The 17727-nt window shown below is 36.9% G+C and overlaps 1 protein-coding gene across 12 annotated transcripts in view; it reads left to right on the top strand.

Annotated features, from left to right (window-relative positions):
• LOC127578488 (dedicator of cytokinesis protein 4-like) overlaps positions 1-17727 on the top strand; it is a 719988-nt gene that overhangs the window by 325719 nt on the left and 376542 nt on the right. For all 12 annotated transcript variants that reach the window (XM_052030584.1, XM_052030581.1, XM_052030587.1 and 9 more), the window contains one exon: positions 3958-4061. In XM_052030584.1, coding sequence (XP_051886544.1) covers positions 3958-4061 — 104 coding nt within the window. The remainder of the gene's footprint in view (positions 1-3957; positions 4062-17727) is intronic.

Raw genomic sequence — 17727 nt, 5'->3', positions numbered from 1 at the left:
CTAGGAACAAATGAGGTACTTGAAGAGTATAGAAAACGTAAGAAAATACTAAGAAAAGGAAATCAGGAAGGCAAAAAGAAGACATGAGGTTGCTTTGGCAGATAATATGAAGGTAAATCCGAAGGGTTTCTACAAGTATATGAAGAATAAAAGGATAGTAAGGGACAAAATCGGTCCCCTAGAAGATCAGAGTGGTTGTCTATGTGTGGAGCCTCAGGAGACCTTAAACAATTTTTTTGCATCAGTATTTATGCAGGAAACGGGCATAGTGGATATGGAAGGAAGGGAAACAAGCAATAGAGTCATGGAACATATAGAGATTGAAGAGGAGGAGGTGCTTGCTGCCTTACAGCGAATAAAGGTAGATAAATCCCCTGGGCCAGATAAGATATTTCCTCGGACATTGAGGGAGACTAGTGTAGAAATTGCAGGGGCCCCGGCAGATATATTTAAAATGTCCTTAGCTACGGGTGTGGTGCCGGAGGACTGAAGGGAAGCCCATGTTGTTCCGTTGTTTAGAAAAGGATCTAAAAGTAAGCCAGGTAATTATAGGCCGGTGAGCCTGACATCAGTAGTGGGTAAATTATTGGAAGGTGTTCTGAGAGATCGGATATACAAGTATTTGGACAACCAAGGGCTGATTAAGAATAGTCAGCATGGCTTTGTGCGTGGTAGATCGTGTTTAATAAATCTTGTAGAGTTTTTCGAGAAGGTTACCAAGAAGGTAGATGAAGGAAAGGCTGTGGATGTTGTCTACATGGACTTTAGTAAGGCCTTTGACAAGGTCCCAAATGGGAGGTTAGTTCAGAAGATCCAGACACTAGGTATCCATGGAGAGGTTGTAAACTGGATTCGAAATTGGCTGTGTGGGAGAAGACAGAGAGTGGTAGTGGACGATTGTTTCTCAGAATGCAGGCCTGTGACTAGTGGTGTGCCTCAGGGATCTGTGCTGGGGCCATTGTTGTTTGTTGTCTATATCAATGATCTAGATGATAATGTAGTAAATTGGATCAGCAAATTTGCTGATGACACTAAGTTGGAGGCGTTGTGGACAGCGAGGAAGGCTTTCAAAGCTTGCAGAGGGATCTGAACCAAATGGAAGAATGGGCCAGAAAATGGCAGATGGAATTTAATGCAGACAAGTGTGAGGTGTTGCATTTTGGAAGGACAAATCAAGGGAGGACATACACAGTAAACGGCAGGGCACTGAGGAGTGCGGAGGAACAAAGGGATCTGGGAGTTCAGATACATAATTCCCTGAAAGTGGCGTCGCAGCTAGACAAGGTTGTAAAGAAGGCTTTTGGCATCCTGGCATTCATCTATCAAAGTATTGAGTACAGGAGTTGGGATGTTATGGTGAGGTTGTATAAGACATTGGTGAGGCCAAACTTGGAGTATTGCGTGCAGTTCTGGTCACCTAACTATAGGAAGGATATCAGTAAGATTGAAAGAGTGCAGAGGAGATTTACTAGAATGTTGCCGGGTCTTCAGGAGTTGAGTTACAGGGAAAGACTGAACAGGTTAGGACTTTATTCTTTGGAGCGCAGAAGAATGAGGGGAGATTTGATAGAGGTTTACAAAATTATGAGGGGTATCGACAGAGTTAATGTGAATAGGCTCTTTCCACCTAGATTAGGAGAGATAAGTACGAGAGGACATGGCTTTAGGGTGAAAGGGGAAAGGTTTAGGGGGAACATTAGGGGGAACTTCTTCACTCAGAGTGGTGGGAGTATGGAGGGAGTTATGTAGTAAATGAAGGCTCACTCTTGAGTTTTAAGAATAAATTGGATAGATACATGGATGGGAGAGGTCTGGAGGGTTATGGACTGGGTGCAGGTAAATAGGACTAGCGGAATAACGTTTCAGCACAGACTAGAAGGGCCGAATGGCCTGTTTTCTGTACTGTAGTGTTCTATGGTTCTACATTCATTTTAATAATTTTGTATATGTGGAACTGTCACTAAAATCACATCATTGTTCATTTTTTGGATTATGGTTATGCAAAGGTTCAATATTTACCTTCAAGAAAGTTTTGAAAATCTAAGCTGTACTGCTTTCTTATCTATCCTACCCATATCTACTTGTTCTTCTACGCCATACACCTGTATATCTACTCTTCTGTGAAATCATATTGTGATTTTACTGTTTATTCTCCTGGGGAACCCACCTCCCATTGGACTTTAATTACATTTATTAAATATTTTACTCTTTCAGTCTTCAGATTACTTCCTTGTTGCTTTCTCATAGAGTTATAGAGTTGTAAAGGACAGAAACGGGCCATTAAGCCTACCATGTCCATGCTGATGTTTTTACCTCTCTTTTTCCTCTTTTGTGTTTTCAAAATTACATTGTCAATTGACTTTTAACTCATTTCACTTTTTTCCAAGGATCACAAGCCAGTGCTGCACCTCTTTTGTGGGAATAATGATGGTTTGTATTTAAAACCCATAATTTAAATGTTTCTGATTATTTGTCTGATATATTATATATTAATTATTTTTCAATAGGTCTGAATTACTTATTTTTTAATCTCACTTGAAAATATCTTTCTACATAAGTAATTTTAATTTTCACTGCTTCCTTTTCAATTCTTATATTCAACCTAATTATTGTTCCTAAATTTGGCACTACTTTGCATATTAGCTACTCTTTCCGCTTCACTTCCTAGACCTTGATCCAGAATTGCCTTTGTACTTGTTCGGTTAAAAGCATTAATTGAAAAATCAGTTCTGAAACCTACCCACTTCTTTTCCTCTTCCATTACCTTCTAAGCATATTATTCTGAACAAGTAAATTTATATGTTTATATCATTAATTTTTATAAAATCTTATTTTAGTTTTACTTAGATTATATTTTTAACCTAACACACTAATTGATTATACTGCCATTTTACACAGATTGATAGCAGTAAAAATTTGGTATAGATCCACTATACGTTCCTTATAGTGCAGCATCTGAAAGGCACATCTAATTATGATTGTTTAAGATTGCCATCTTTTACAATGTGAATCACATAAATTATTTTAAAAATGCTACAGGTTTTATCAATTAAAGGTGAATTTGGTATGGTTATTGCTCGAGATTTGAAAATCAAAGAAAGAACTGAAATTTATATGGTACCCTTTAGATATTCAAGATATTGCAAATGCTTCACAGTACTAAGTGTAGTTACTTTTCTTATATAACCAAATTCAGCAGCTGATTTGTATGCAAAAAGTTGTTTTGTAGCAATGAGATGAATGGCAGAGAATGTGTCTCTGATGGTATTGACTAAATAATATTGACAGCACAGCACCCTGGGAGGAATGCCCTGAACTGTAAGCATAAATTAGGTGCTCGGGGATCTGTAGTCGGGTTTGAAACCCTGATTTGACATAGCAGCAATTTAAGCTAAGCCTGTCTGATAGAATCACAATAGACTCATTTTTGAACTATTCCAATTATTGCAGGAGGAAACCTTTCTGATAGGCGCTCAGGAATATTTTCAAAGATATTCCTCAGTGATGTAGTAAAACATTTCCAGGATTATGATGACCAATGCAAAAATGGTTGGTAATGGTATTTGGTAACTTGCTCTGATTCTACAAAATAAGATTTAGCCAATAATTTTTTGTTAGATAAAACAGAATTATGTTTAATAGATTTATACAAAATTATACATAAACTATTCAAGGAAACTGGAAAACAAATTTATAGTTATTTCAGATTAGTACAATTATGGTTTTGTTTGAATTGCAAATCCATCTTGTTAGAAAGGACTAATTTTAAAAACAATGTTCAAACTATGTTGAAAATTGATGCTTGGCAAATTATTCCATCTTCAAGGATGATTCATTTTCCTCCTCCAGGATTAAAATTAGTATATTTCCTATGTTATTTCATATTTATTAATTATTCTGTTATATTTACATGAGCTATACTTCAAACTTTGATACTTTTATCTTCTAATTTTTCAGCCATCATTAAACCCTCCTGGAGGAACTACATGTGACATAGTGCTTTTAAACCGATGGAGTGTGAGGAACTATGAAGTACAGCGGGGTGACATCGTGTCTCTCGTGTGAGTAGCACATGTAGTTTTGTTAAGTGAGATGCATGGTTTCTCAACTACTTGTCAGTTTTGAAAATGACAGAACCATTTTGTCTTTTTCATTTTGTGATTAATTTTTGTTTAGTGTACTGGGTCTGCTTTTTGTGCTTCACAAGAAAACATCTTACAGTTATGAAAATGACAGATTACGCAAACTAACACAAGTCCGGGTTTATCTGTGCACCAGTAGTTTTTAGCTTTTTTTTTGGAGATTTTCCTTTCAATGTGGTATTTTGAGAACAAAACTATCATGAAACAGAAAGCATACAAATTAATTTTATTCTACTTTCTTTTGTGGTGTAGCACTTCTGAAGGGCAGAATGTAATGTAAACATTTTTGCTTTATTTTTATTTTATTATTTAATTTTAAATGCTTTAAACATCTGTGTGTGTCAGAGACATTCAGAAACATTTTTATCGATAAGCAAAGGTAGGGTTTTGTTGGCGATCAAGAATTCCTTGCTGGTCTGTGGGATTCTTTAGACCAGCAATATTCGGCCCTCCACATTCAAATTTGGTTAAGAGAGTGGTGGTTACAGGTGGTGGGCTGCTGCCTGGGAGATCTGTGATTTTATAGAATTCTGTTAGAGAAGTTCTTTGTTAATTTTTCCTTAGTTTACACCAACCTTTCATTTGCTGAACCATGGAGTTCTTGCAAGGTTATGTTTCTGCCTTTGGTGTCTGTCTGAAACAGAACCAAACTGTTTTCAGTGCTGATGACATTTTGACTCTGAGATGAGCTTCCAATCACAAATCTGCATCATCTGTTTTCTTCCCTGTTATAAATCACCTGCTCATGAAATCTTCTTCTGTGCTTTCATTATCTGCAGATTTGCGTGTTCTAGTGTGCTTCTGGCTAGTTTTCCTTGTTCTGGCCTCAGTAAGCTTTATCATCTAAAGATATGCAGTCCATGTCTCATTCACCCAGATCTCTTGTGCTTGCTAAGCAATTAATTTAAGTTCTTAATTTAGTAACGCCTTAGTTTTAAAAAATCTCATCTTTGTTTACAATTCTCTCCATAGCTTTTACCCTCCCTCGCCTTTAGTTTTTCCTTTTGAGATATCTGTGCTCATCCAGTTCTGGTCTTTTTTTAATCTCTGAATTTTGTTGCTTCACCATTGCAAATGTACCGTACTCTTTTTGTAGCTTGGAAGAAACTTTGTTTGATAATGCTCCCGTGAAACACGTTGGGGCATTAGAGGTGCTATGTAGCTACAGGTTGTTGTTATTTTATGAAGTACACCTGGCTGTTTTTTGATGTTAATGGAACTATATACATGTAGATTGTTGGATCTTAAAACTGATCGATACTTGTGAACAGTATGCAGAAATTGCACATTATGCACATATCCTGTGCATTACTGACCCTAGAATATTTGCTGCTCTGAGTTGATGATGCCAAGTTAGCATCTTAAAATACGGATGTTGTGTTCCTGATGGAGCAACTACTTAAGTGATCAGATCAGTCAGTGAATAAATTGGATGAACCGGTATGCATTAATGTTCAAAGAAATGTTTACGTGTGGAGAAGGTGCTGGAGGTATTGAGGAGTGAAGTTGATACATGTTTTGGTTGATACAAAAATTAAACATGCAGTATGTTAATTCAAATAAGAGTTCTCCCTTCTATTTAATTAAGTAATACCATTTACTGAGTTTAGTTTTCTTGTCACATAGGATAGTCTTGATCTGTGGCTTTCCTTCATGTACATTTAATTTTGATATGGAATTGAAACTTGGGAGACATTTATTTGCTGAGCAGCCAGAGTGTTTGTGACGTGCATTTATAATTGCTAAAAAGTCAATCTGAAAGGAAAATTAGAATTGAAAGCACAAACTTTGTCTTTAGCACTTGTCTTGCTTGAATTCTCCCCTCTGTGCTTTCTACCTCAGTTTTGCTGCCCATGAATAAGATTTTTCCATGGTGCATCCTGTTTACTGAATTCATATTTGTAATTATAAAATAGATTACAAATTGCTCTCTTCTTGATGGCTGACCAAGCTTCTGTTACAAACTACTAAAAGCAAGCTGTCCTGACACTTGTATGTCTAAAGCAGCCACCTTGTGCCTTTTTGTCTTGGTTGAAACTTTTTTGCCTACATTCAAAATATGTGTTGGATGTTTAAAAGCCATGGCTGGAATGAGAGAAAACAAATTGTTTTGAGTGACCTAGCCATCAATTTTATCTTAACCAACAACACTAAATGAGATAAGTTTCAGTTCTGATGAAGAGTCATTGGCCTGAAATGATAATTCTGTTTATCTTAGCGCGAATGTGTCTGACCTGATGAGTGCTTCTGGCATTTCCTGTTTTTCTTTGGGATTTCCACTGTGTGCAGTTTTTTTTTGCCTCAGGCACCAAAAGAGATGATTGATTCACCTGATTGTTTATAGAACATCATTAATTTACCTAAAACAAAATTGTAGAGAGGTACGAGATGATATGATGCAAGAACTCAGTTTATCTTATGGAAAACTAAATGTTATCTTAAAATGTAAAGGGCTACCAACAACGATATTTGTATCAATTTCACCAGTTTAATTTGACGTTAGCTACACAGGTCAATAATGCAGAATCAGGTTTATTATCACTGACATACGTCATGAAATTTGTTGTTTTGCAGCAACAGTACAGTGTAAGACGTAAAAATTACTATAAATTACAAAAATAAATCAATAGTGCAAAATAGGAATAACAAGGTAGTGTTCATGGACCGTTCAGAAATCTGATGGTGGAGGGGAAGAAGCTGTTCCTGAAATGTTGAGTGTGGGTCTTCAGGCTCCTGTACCTCTTTCCCGATGGTAGTAACATGAAAAGGGCATGTTTCTCTGATGGTGGAGGGGAAGAAGCTGTTTCTAAGTCGCTGAGTTTGGGTCTTCAGGCTCCTGTACCTCCTCCCCGATGGTAGTAACGAGAAGGGAGCATGTCCCGGATGGTGAGGGGCCTTTAGTGATGAATGCCGCCTTCTTGAGGCACCACCTCTGAAAATGTTCTTAATGGCGGGGAGGGTTGTGCCCATGATGGAGTTGGCTGAGTCTACAACCCTCTGCAGCCTCTTGTGATCCTGCGCATTGGAGCCTCCATACTAGGTGGTGATGCAACCAGTCAGAATGCACTTCACTGTTACATCTGTAGAAAATTTGCAATAAGTCTTTGGTGACATTACCAAATCTCCTCAAACTCCTAATGAAGTAGAGCTGCTAGCATGCCTTCTTCATGATTGCATCATTGTGTTGGGCCCAAGATAGATCCTTCAAGATGTGGATGGCCAGGAACTTGAAGCCGCTCACCCTTTCCACCACTGACCCTCAATGAAGTCTTGGTGTGTGTTCTCCCGACTTCCCCTTCCTGAAGTCCACAATCAATTCCTTGGTCTTACTGACGTTGAATGCAATGCTGTTGTTGTGACACCACTCAACCAGCCGATCTATCTCACTCCTGTATGTCTCCTCATCATGTTTATTCGTCTTTGATTTAGGTGAAAATTGCAACCAGGAGCATGTTTGGTTTTGGTAAAAGTACCTCGAAGTCTGTGCAAGTAGAAAAAGTACAATATTTATAGCTCAGTTTCTATCAGAAACCCTTTGGATCTAAGAGTATTTGAAAACACTTTAGCAGTTTACCTCCATAATACTGCTTCATCTTTTATTGCTCCTAATCAGGAAAAGAAAACCATAACTGTAATGGGATTTTATTTCACTGTGTGTAATGCCTTTATGTTATCCGCTGTATTGGAGACACTGTGTATCAAGGTTATACCTAACAGTAAAATATTGATTTAGGTTTTCCTAGTAAAGATATGCGGCCTGTTACGAACCAGCAACAAAAGAAACACACTGAGTCATGATTCAGTGTTAAGAACTACTTTATTAATAACTACTTATGATAATAAGAAAAATAAAAGTTTTTACGAACCAGCAACAAAAGAAACACACTGAGTCATGATTCAGTGTTAAGAACTACTTTATTAATAACTACTTATGATAATAAGAAAAATAAAAGTAAAAATGTTAGAATGTTAGAAGTAAAAATGTTAAACCTTGAACATTAACCCCAAAACTAAACTCGTCGTGTGTGTGTGGAAAAGTCCCAAGCTCCAAGTCCAGGAATGGTTCTTAAAGTTCAGTTCAGCAAGCCATAAGGTGAAACATGAGCGAAGGCTTCTTCAACAACCATCGTTGTCTGAAGATAAAACGTAGATGTAGAGAACATAGAGAGAATGATTACGAAATCCAAATTTTCCATGATGGAACCCAAACGACACCTCAGTGTTTACTCGGTAGTGACTTCCTCACCCCGAAAAGCATCCGAATCGTGGTCGTCCACACAAATACCTGTTTCTCTCTACAGGTCAGCAACAAAGTGAACTCCACCGGATTACTCCCAATTTCCATACGTGGATTGTAGTAACAGATACAGTTATTGTTTCTCATCCATTGATAGAGAAAACTAGCAGGCTGGTGTCTCTCTCTCTCTCTTTTCTCTCTCTCTTTTCTCTCTCTCTCCTCTGACTGACCGACTGACCTCTTCAACAACATCATTACGTCCTTTATCTTCTGTTGACATAAGCACGCCACACACACACACACACACACACACACACACACACACACACACACACACACACATCACTATGCTCTGTCTTAAAGGGACATTCACCTAGTCCGTAACAGGCCCATAAATTAAAGCCCAAAACTTACTCGATGCAGTTCAGCATTAAGATATGCAGTTGTGCTGTATTTGTCTTATTTGTGTCCGTGAGGATGAACTCTCTGGCTAAGAGTTTCCACATTTCATTTAGTAAGGCCCTGCTTGGTTCCGGGGGGGCCTGAGTTGACTTAATCACGCCATGTGTTTGGACTGCAATAAGTCATATCCACAACCAGCTGAGAACACATTTGACAGTTGATCTGGCTTTTCTGTTTGTGAAAGCCCTACTGCTTACTATGCTCTGAATATCCCTAACATTCGGATGTCTTCAATAAGTAGTTAATAAAAATCAAATATGCCTAAAAATAAATAGTCACAAGTACTAAAAAAGCACTTTAATTAAAACGTTAAATCAACACACAATTAAGCTAGCAGCTTTCTTGCTTCCAAGTCTCCTTTCAAATAAATGGGCTCATGGATCTTGCAGGTTGGCATGAACAGATTGTTCAGCATAATTGCTGGACAATTCTCCAGTGCTGGACTCCAGGGCAGAGAACAACCACAAATTGCCGGTGGAGCGCATCCAGCAAGTTTGAGACATCTGATTTAGTGCCTTTCACTGCAAGTTTTGGTCCATTGTGTCTTGGAAGTGAAAATATTGCTAAGTGAAGCAAAACAAAATGTATCTACTTTCATAATGCAACTAAGTCAATTCAATGGCAAGAGGATCTAATAACTACTTGAGAGAAATCTAGTAGGGATCTTTGCATGATAATTACATAAAACATTTTGATTTTAAAGTGTCCAATCTGTGGGGTATTTTGAAATGAAACCAGAAAATCTTGGAAGTCCTCAGCAGGTCAAGCAGCAGATATAACATTTCAGGTCGATGACCCTCTGTCAGAACTGCGAAAGTTAGAAATAAAACCAGATTTCATTTGCAGAAAAAATGAGGAGAGTTGGATGGAACAGGGGGAAGGCTAGTTAGATTGAGTGACACAAGTAATGATGGTGCTGGTTGAGTGAAGATGAAAGAAGATAGTGAGGGGAGAGATAGAGGGAGATCTGAAAATGTGACAAAAAAAAACACTGAAGACTGTAATGTGCCAGGTCAAAAGATGTGCAATTGCTCCAGCCTATGTTGAACTTTGTTGGTCAGTGTAGGAGACCAGAGATCGAAATGTAGGAGGGGAATGGAGAATGACCAACGGTCACCCCTGCAGACTGAACAGAAGTGTTCTGTAAATCATGCACTGAATCTGCATTCTGTTTCCCCAGTGCAGGGATCACATTGTGAGCCAATGAATACAGAATGCAAGATCACAAATGAATTGTTGCTTCACCTGGAAGGAGTATTTGGGTCCCTGGACAACAGAAAGGGAGGAAGTAGGGGGCAGGTGTTCTACCTCCTGTGAGTGAATGGAAAGGTGCTATGAGAAGGTGTGTGGGTTTTGGTGGAGATGGAATAGTGAGCCGAACTGTTGTGGAGAGAACTTTCCTTCAGGAATGCTGGAAGGGGAGAAGAAAGTGTGTCTGAAATTGTGAAAGGTGACCCATAAATGTGGAGGTTCATGACAAGGATGGTGTTCTAGGTGGATGAGAGTGATGGGGTCATAGACAGAATTGTGGGAAAGTGCTCTAAGTAAGTTGAATTTTATCGCATTTTTCTTCATTGTGTTTGTCTTTCTGAAATACATTAAGTCAATTCATCTGTAATATGGTGGGAGAAATATTAATCTGAATGAACCCGTCATCCTTGAGTTATTGACAATTATTAATTTCTGAAGCTAATTTTTCATGACATATAGTGATGCTTTTTCATATAAATATGGAGATGTGAAAAGAATTAAATCTCTTTTTTAAAAAAAAATTCAATTTAGAGAAGGGGTATGTTTCCTTTAACATCTTTAAACTAAATTTAATTTTCTTTTCAGATGATCATATAGATTTATATATCTATGTAGTGAATCTGTAATTTGGGGCAAATATCCTCTTAATTTCCTCCTTTTTGGGGCAAAGGAGAACATCTGTATTGTTTGCAATAATGTGAATTCTTTTTTGAGAATGAACGTCTTTAATCATCCACAGGATGGCACTGTATAACTGATTAAATAATGTTTTAAGCATGCAAAATAAAACTTTTTTGTGGTTAAAAAATCACTGTTTGATTTGGTATTTTCTGATGCAGATTCTTTGAACGAAAATTAAATTTACTGTGCACCTTAGATTATTACTAGGTGCCTGCATCTCCAGTAAGTGGAATATTACATTTTGGGAAGCGTTTTTACAACTATTATTTTTGCTGTTCCTGAAGAGTGATGTAAAATGACTAAGCGTCACTTATATGGTTCAAAAATTATTTTGATTACCATTATCTATGATAATTGTACAATTATCTGCATGTAGTTTGGTCACTAGAACAGTTTACTGCATAATTAGTGTGTTTATTAGAAATGTTGTTTCGTTGTATTTTCAGATAAATCCTTTGAACTCTCTCCCATCTTTTACCAACAGTGTGTTGACACTTAGAATGAAATATTAATTTTGATGAGATTTTGGGATATTTATTGTCACTGTATTTCATTCACTACCACAATATTGTTTGCAGTAGATATTACTGGCAGTTTATATGATCTCATATGATCCACCACTGCTTTCATCCAAACATAGAATGGGCAAGGCTGATAAATATAAACATGATATGGGTGGATTACACTTGCCAGTTTTTATAAGCATTGGTGGAAATTAACATGTAGCTTTTCCAGAAGAAAATGTGAATCAATGGTTGGAGTAACTGTAGAAAAAACAATTAGCACTCAAAAATTAGTTACTTGGTCTTGATAAAATTAATTTTGAAAAGTTAAAAGGTAAAATATGAAATGGTGGAGTCTTTGGTCACAGTTGTTCACTCCATTTTGCGTTAGTCACAAGTACAATGTTAGAAATTCAACATATAAGTGGAAAGATAGCTTGAAAGGAAATCTAGCAACCTGAATAAAATATTGGTTGACAGCCAAGAAACTGGGTTCATAAAAAAAATGTTGTTCAGATGAAAATTTGTTGTGATGTATCCTAGGATCAATGCTAGGTCAACTTTCTGTGTATAGGTCCTACTAGGTTAAGGTAGGGTTCCATTCCTGTGAACTGTTTGTAACCCGGATAGTTGGGAATTTGTAACTTGGGGGAGACCTGTATGTAGATTATTTGATTTTAGGCACACAGACAATCATTTCAGTATTTTCTAACAACACCAAAGTATAGGATTTAGCAAATGGTGAGAAGGATTGTAAGAATGAAAGTTAGCAAAAGATCAGTGAGAGAAACAGTTTGGATAATCATGAAGCCATACATTTTAGGACAAGAAAACAGTAATGGTATGATAAACACTGAATAAATTGAAGGCTGTGAATGAACTGAACATGAGAAAGTCTTTGAAAAAAGTGGCTTTAATGAATGGGAGCATAGAGTGAAAGCATAATGAGCAATCAATAAATTTGCACAAAATATTGCTAAGGCACAGATAGTATTTACTTGTTCAGTGATTCAAAGTGATCTGAGTTCAGACAAGGAATTCAGGTCAGGTTCAAATCTTAAATTAAGTTTTTTTTTGGAAAGCAAAATCAAAAAATTGAGTTAAAGTCACAATGTACTCTATTTCCACCTACTAAAATAGATAAGGAAAAACTACCAAAGATGGATGAAGACAGCTCTATGAAGATCACATGAACTGCCAGAAATATCTATTATAGATCTATTATTATTGTGGTAGTGAACGAAATATGGCGACTATGATAATAGCCATGAATAGAGAAAAACTATTTCTTCTGGTTGTGAATTTGAGTGAGAAAATTGAACACACTCCCTTAAACAGTGCTGGAGCATGGAATATTTCACCACATAAAAGGGCTGAGGCAAAGACCGATCAAATTTTTGAGGAAAGTTGTATGAACATTTGAAGTAAATAAGGTGGGATGGAAATTAGATCTTGCAGTTGGTTTACATTGACAGTTGCAGAGTCAATGGGGACTTGGTGGCTCAAAGTGCCATCCTTCTTCCTGTAAAGCTACAATGATTATACAGTTCCAATGGTGTGAGAAGAGCCAGAGGTAGTTTTATCCCCATTTTTCATGGCCATCTCATAGGTCTACTTGACCTCGCAATACAATAATAGTTGGATGCTGATTCCTCAGCATCTCATGAACCTCTTCCTCACTCTTCCCATTCTCAGATTCAGGGATCCTGTTGGTATAAATGAAGCTCTAATTCATTTGCCCAGTGCTAACATACCTTTGTGATGGATTATATCATGAAACTGGATGCATATTTGTTCCAATAGTTATTTTCTTCATTATTCTTCTTCTCAGCATTGATGTCAAAGAAATAACAACACAGGGTGAAGTTGCTTTTCCATTGGAAAAGATGCAAAGTTAGTGGGAATGTCAACTCATACCGTAAACAAGTTCTTGATGTGTCAGTAAACAAGAAATGGAAGGAAAATTTGCACACTGTAACTGGGCTAGAGTGTGAACATAAGAAACTGAGAACTAATTTTCACCCAGATATCAAATCTTCATTCAGAGTTTGTTCAAGCACTTTAATACTCCTCTCCCTACATTTGCAGATGAGTGACAGTTTTAATCCTCTCCTATGTTATCTATGTAGAGGGTAGAGAAAGAGGGAATTGTTGTTAACATCCATTCATTTTGCTTATCATATCTGCCTGTGGTGATTCAAATTTATTAATCTCTCTGTATCTCGCAGCATTAACCATCACTCCATATTTAGAAAACATTGTTTGAAAAGTACATAACCCTTTTTAGACTTCACAGTTTTCAAAGGAATAGCAGGCCCTCACCTTCCTCCTAGGTAAATTTAGGAAGTTGGGTCTGTGGGGACAGGAGTTTTTATAACATTGTTATAAAAATTAAGAGTGCATAATTAGGGTATACATTAGCACTGGAAGATGGGAGAAAATACAAATGTTTTTGAAGTAGGCGCAGTAACATATAGTTGGGAATGTTCCATGTAAAGTGTAGCTTTGCTTGCAATGAAAGCTACTTGTAACTTTTTTATTCTTCCTTTGAAAATTGTAATTAGAATTGATGATCTTTATGCCAGTGTTGCTGAAAAATTGACAGTGTTGACATAATTTTCTCTGTACTCAGGAGACATTGTAGTGAAACTTTTATGGGAAAAGCATCAGCCATTCTATAAAGGAGGAAAGGGATGTCTGACCCAGAATAATTCAAAGGAAAAGTTACTATATTCCTTGGATATTTTTGTAAGAGAAAATAACAGGATTAGAAAACTATTTGCTATTTTTGAATAGCAGCATTATATCTTCAGATTGATATAGAAACTGTCCTGCATCCATCCAGTTCTACAGCACTGTACTTGAGGCTGGAGAATTTGCAGTCCAATTCTTCAGCATAGTTTTTAGTGACTCTGAAATTCTCTTAGTTCATTTGACTCCATATCTGCTAATGTTTGCAATGGAGCTGCTCCAGGACACCCCATAACTAGTATCACTAGTGTGCTCTGCAAGGGGTAAACTTGTTTCTGGGGTTCATGCCAATAGAATATTCTTAATTTCTAAAATAATATTATGAATAGTGTAATAAATACTCATTAGCTTTCCCTTTCAACGTATTTTGAAACCCGTTTTATTTTTTTTTGTGGCAGATCTATAAGGTCTGTATTACACTGACTGAAGAATAGAATTGGACAAGAAGTTTTGATGCACCACTAAATTTGGAGAGTTTGTTTCAGCCCGATCTATTAAAATTTATTTGTCATCAGAACTATTGGTTTATAGCAATTCAGTTAACATTTCATTCTAATTACATAAAATCCTATAATTATTATTGATGTTTTGGAATAAACTTTTAAAGTTCTACCAATCTTCCATATAAACTGTAAGCAAGTGGCTTTAGTTATTAGTATTTAGTAGAAGCTAAAAACTCAGTCCTGATTGTGAATTCAGTCGTAACATAGCCTATTCAGACGTTCTCCTACTATGATTTCTAAATATTTCTGACTTGGTACTTGTAACAACATTAAGTACCAACAACTCTGCATATTGAATATATTCATTTAAATACTTCTTTGCAATCACAGTCATTGTGTATTGAGCCCATTGCTGCCCAATATTACTATTCTTAAAATTTCTTATCTTCCCTCACTTCCCTGCACTCTTTGTAACCCTGGGGAGAGTTGTAGAACAGAGGGACCTAGGAGAAGAAGTACATAATTCCCTGAAAGTGGTGTTACAGGTTGGGTGGTGAAGAAGGCATTTGACATGCTGGCCTTCATCAGTCAGGCCATTGAGTTTAGAAGTTGGGACGTTATGTTGCAGTTATATAAAACGTTGGTGAGGCCACACATGGAGTATTGTGTACAGATTTGGTTACCGTTATAGGAATGATGTCATTAAGCTACAAAGAAGATTTATGAGAATGTTACCAGGACTTGATGGCTTGAGTCAAAGGGAAAGGTTGGGCAGGCTAGGATTTTATTCCTTGGAGTGTAGGAGATGAAGGGGTGACCTTATAGAGATGTATAAAATCATGAAGGGCATAGATAGGGTGAATGCATACTGTCTTTTTCCCAGGAAAAGGCAATCAAAAACTGCAGGACATAGGTTTAAGGTGACAGGGGCAAGATTTAAAAGGAACCTGAGGAGCAACTTCTTCACACGCAGGTTGGTGTGTATATGGAACGAGCTGCCAGAGGAAGTGGTTGAGGCAGGTACAATAACAACAGTTAGGAGTCACTTGGACGGGTACATGGATAGGAAAGGTTTAGAATGAGTTGGGCCAAACACACACATATGGAACTAGCTTAGATGGGCCTTGATCGGCAAGGACAAGTTGTGCTGAAGGGCCTGTTTCCATGCTGTGTTACTCCTTGACTCTATGAGATGTGGAAGGGAGATCCTGGATGTGAAGTCCTCTGATATTTATCTCCATTCACCTGCAGGAGAACATCTGTCCAATTTTCAGAGCTTTCCTAATGATTTCTGGAGCTCAAAATGTACAGTACAGGACACACAGACATAGGATTCATGCACACATAGCCAGTATTGTCTAAATGCTCATTTAAATCAATCTGTTTTCAGTATATTTCATTAACCAACTATAATATTATAATTCAAGTCATCACAGAACTTATTTAAACACTGTTCAAAATATGTAAAAATTGTAGAAGAGCAGAGGTTTCATAGTTCTGCAGAGCTATTTAGTTAAATAAAAGTTTTAGAAAGTGAAAAATACATTACAATACATCACCCTTTTATTTCGTAATTCAACTTCACCTACCCAGTACCTCATCAAGCCTTTCAATTTTTCTCTCTTGAAGAACATCGCTCTTTATTTCTTGAACTCAACAATGCGACATCCTTTAAAAGGTTTCTTCAGTAACTTGTTCTGCAGCCTCTTTGTGACAAAAAGTTTTGTGTGCTTTATGTTCTGCCTTCTGGCTTTTGACCTTTTCATCTTGCAAACAATTTGCCTTTATCAACTTGACAAGCTACTCATAACCAAAGAAACTTCAATTATGGGACCATGCAATCCCATGTTCTCAAAACAAACCAAACCCAAGTTACTTGGGTTTTTCTCATAATGTGAAGTCTTGGTATTTTCTATGCCACAATTGAAAGGCCTGTGTGGTTAGTTACAAAGAATTGACACTTACCATTCTCTTTGCTGCTCACAAAATGTTTATGGGCTTCTGAACTCTGACATGCTCATACTGGGTATGTGATCCAAGGAATCTGTGATGTTCATAAGGAAGCTAGCAATATAAGGCTCTTCAACCATACAGATTGAAATCATGAGTCAAAATCAGATATTATACATTAGATATATATCAAACATAGAAAGCAAAATAAAGATTTAGGATTGAAGATGGGATGAAAAGAAAGCAGAGACTGGAAAGAAAAACATAAAGAACCATTTTTAAATGTTCAAATCTCCAATGCTATTAGATTCTGAAGGTGAGGCTTAACACACATTATATTTTCAGTACCAGAAAGTTGTTTTGTCTTCACTTGACCTGCATGCACTCACCTGATATTTTCTGTCATATTTAGCGGTAACTGGTGGAAGTAGAATAGCTTGCATCAATTTCAGTAGTACGTCTATCGCTGTGTTGGCAATTTAGATCACAAGTACAGGATTTCTTCAATTAACTTCCACCTGTGTGCAGTCTGGAAGTTGCTCCAGGATAATAGTGAAACAATCTAATCCTCATTGTTGTTCTCAATGAAAATGTTTTTTCTATGATCAACATGAATTGTGCACAGGTAAACAGTTATTCAACTTTGATATAGAAGGGAATATATTTAACAACTGTTAACAGCAGTCAGATTCAGCTGTTGTATTGTATGCTTTTCATCTGGGCAAGAACAAAGTATTCTCCTTGAGCCCAAGAATTACATTTCCCTTTTTACTGACTTAATTGCTAACAATTTTCTGAGTGGTCTAGTCTTGAAATTGGAGCTTGGAATGGGATTTAGTTTTTGAAAAGGATGAATTACTGGCATAATTTTATCTGGTAAAATTTCTACTTTCTTTACATTTCTCACAGGATTCCTGCGAAAAGTAACTCATATCATATTTCCAGCTCAGTGAATTGCAAAGAAATTGAGCTTGGCAGTTACGGAGGTCACAACCTTAGAATGCAGATGTGCTAAATATAGCCACAGATATCGTAAATGACGTTAAAAACAATTAGTTTAATTGGCTCAAAACATTAGAAATCAGGTTTATTATCACTAACTTATATGACATGAAATTTGTTGTTTTGCAACAGCAGTACGGTGCAAAGACATAAAAGTTACTATAAATTACAAAATAGTGCAAAAAAAAAAGGAATAACAAGGTAGTGTTCATGGAGTGTTCAGAAATCTGATGGTGGAGGGGAAGAAACTGTTCCTAAATCGCTGAGTTTGGGTCTTCAGGCTCCTGTACCTCCTCCCTGATGGT

Source organism: Pristis pectinata, chromosome 15, assembly GCF_009764475.1.
Source record: "Pristis pectinata isolate sPriPec2 chromosome 15, sPriPec2.1.pri, whole genome shotgun sequence".
Lineage (NCBI taxonomy): Eukaryota > Metazoa > Chordata > Chondrichthyes > Rhinopristiformes > Pristidae > Pristis > Pristis pectinata.
The sequence above is the reverse complement of the archived record's forward strand: the minus strand, read 5'-3'. Positions and strand labels throughout refer to the sequence as shown.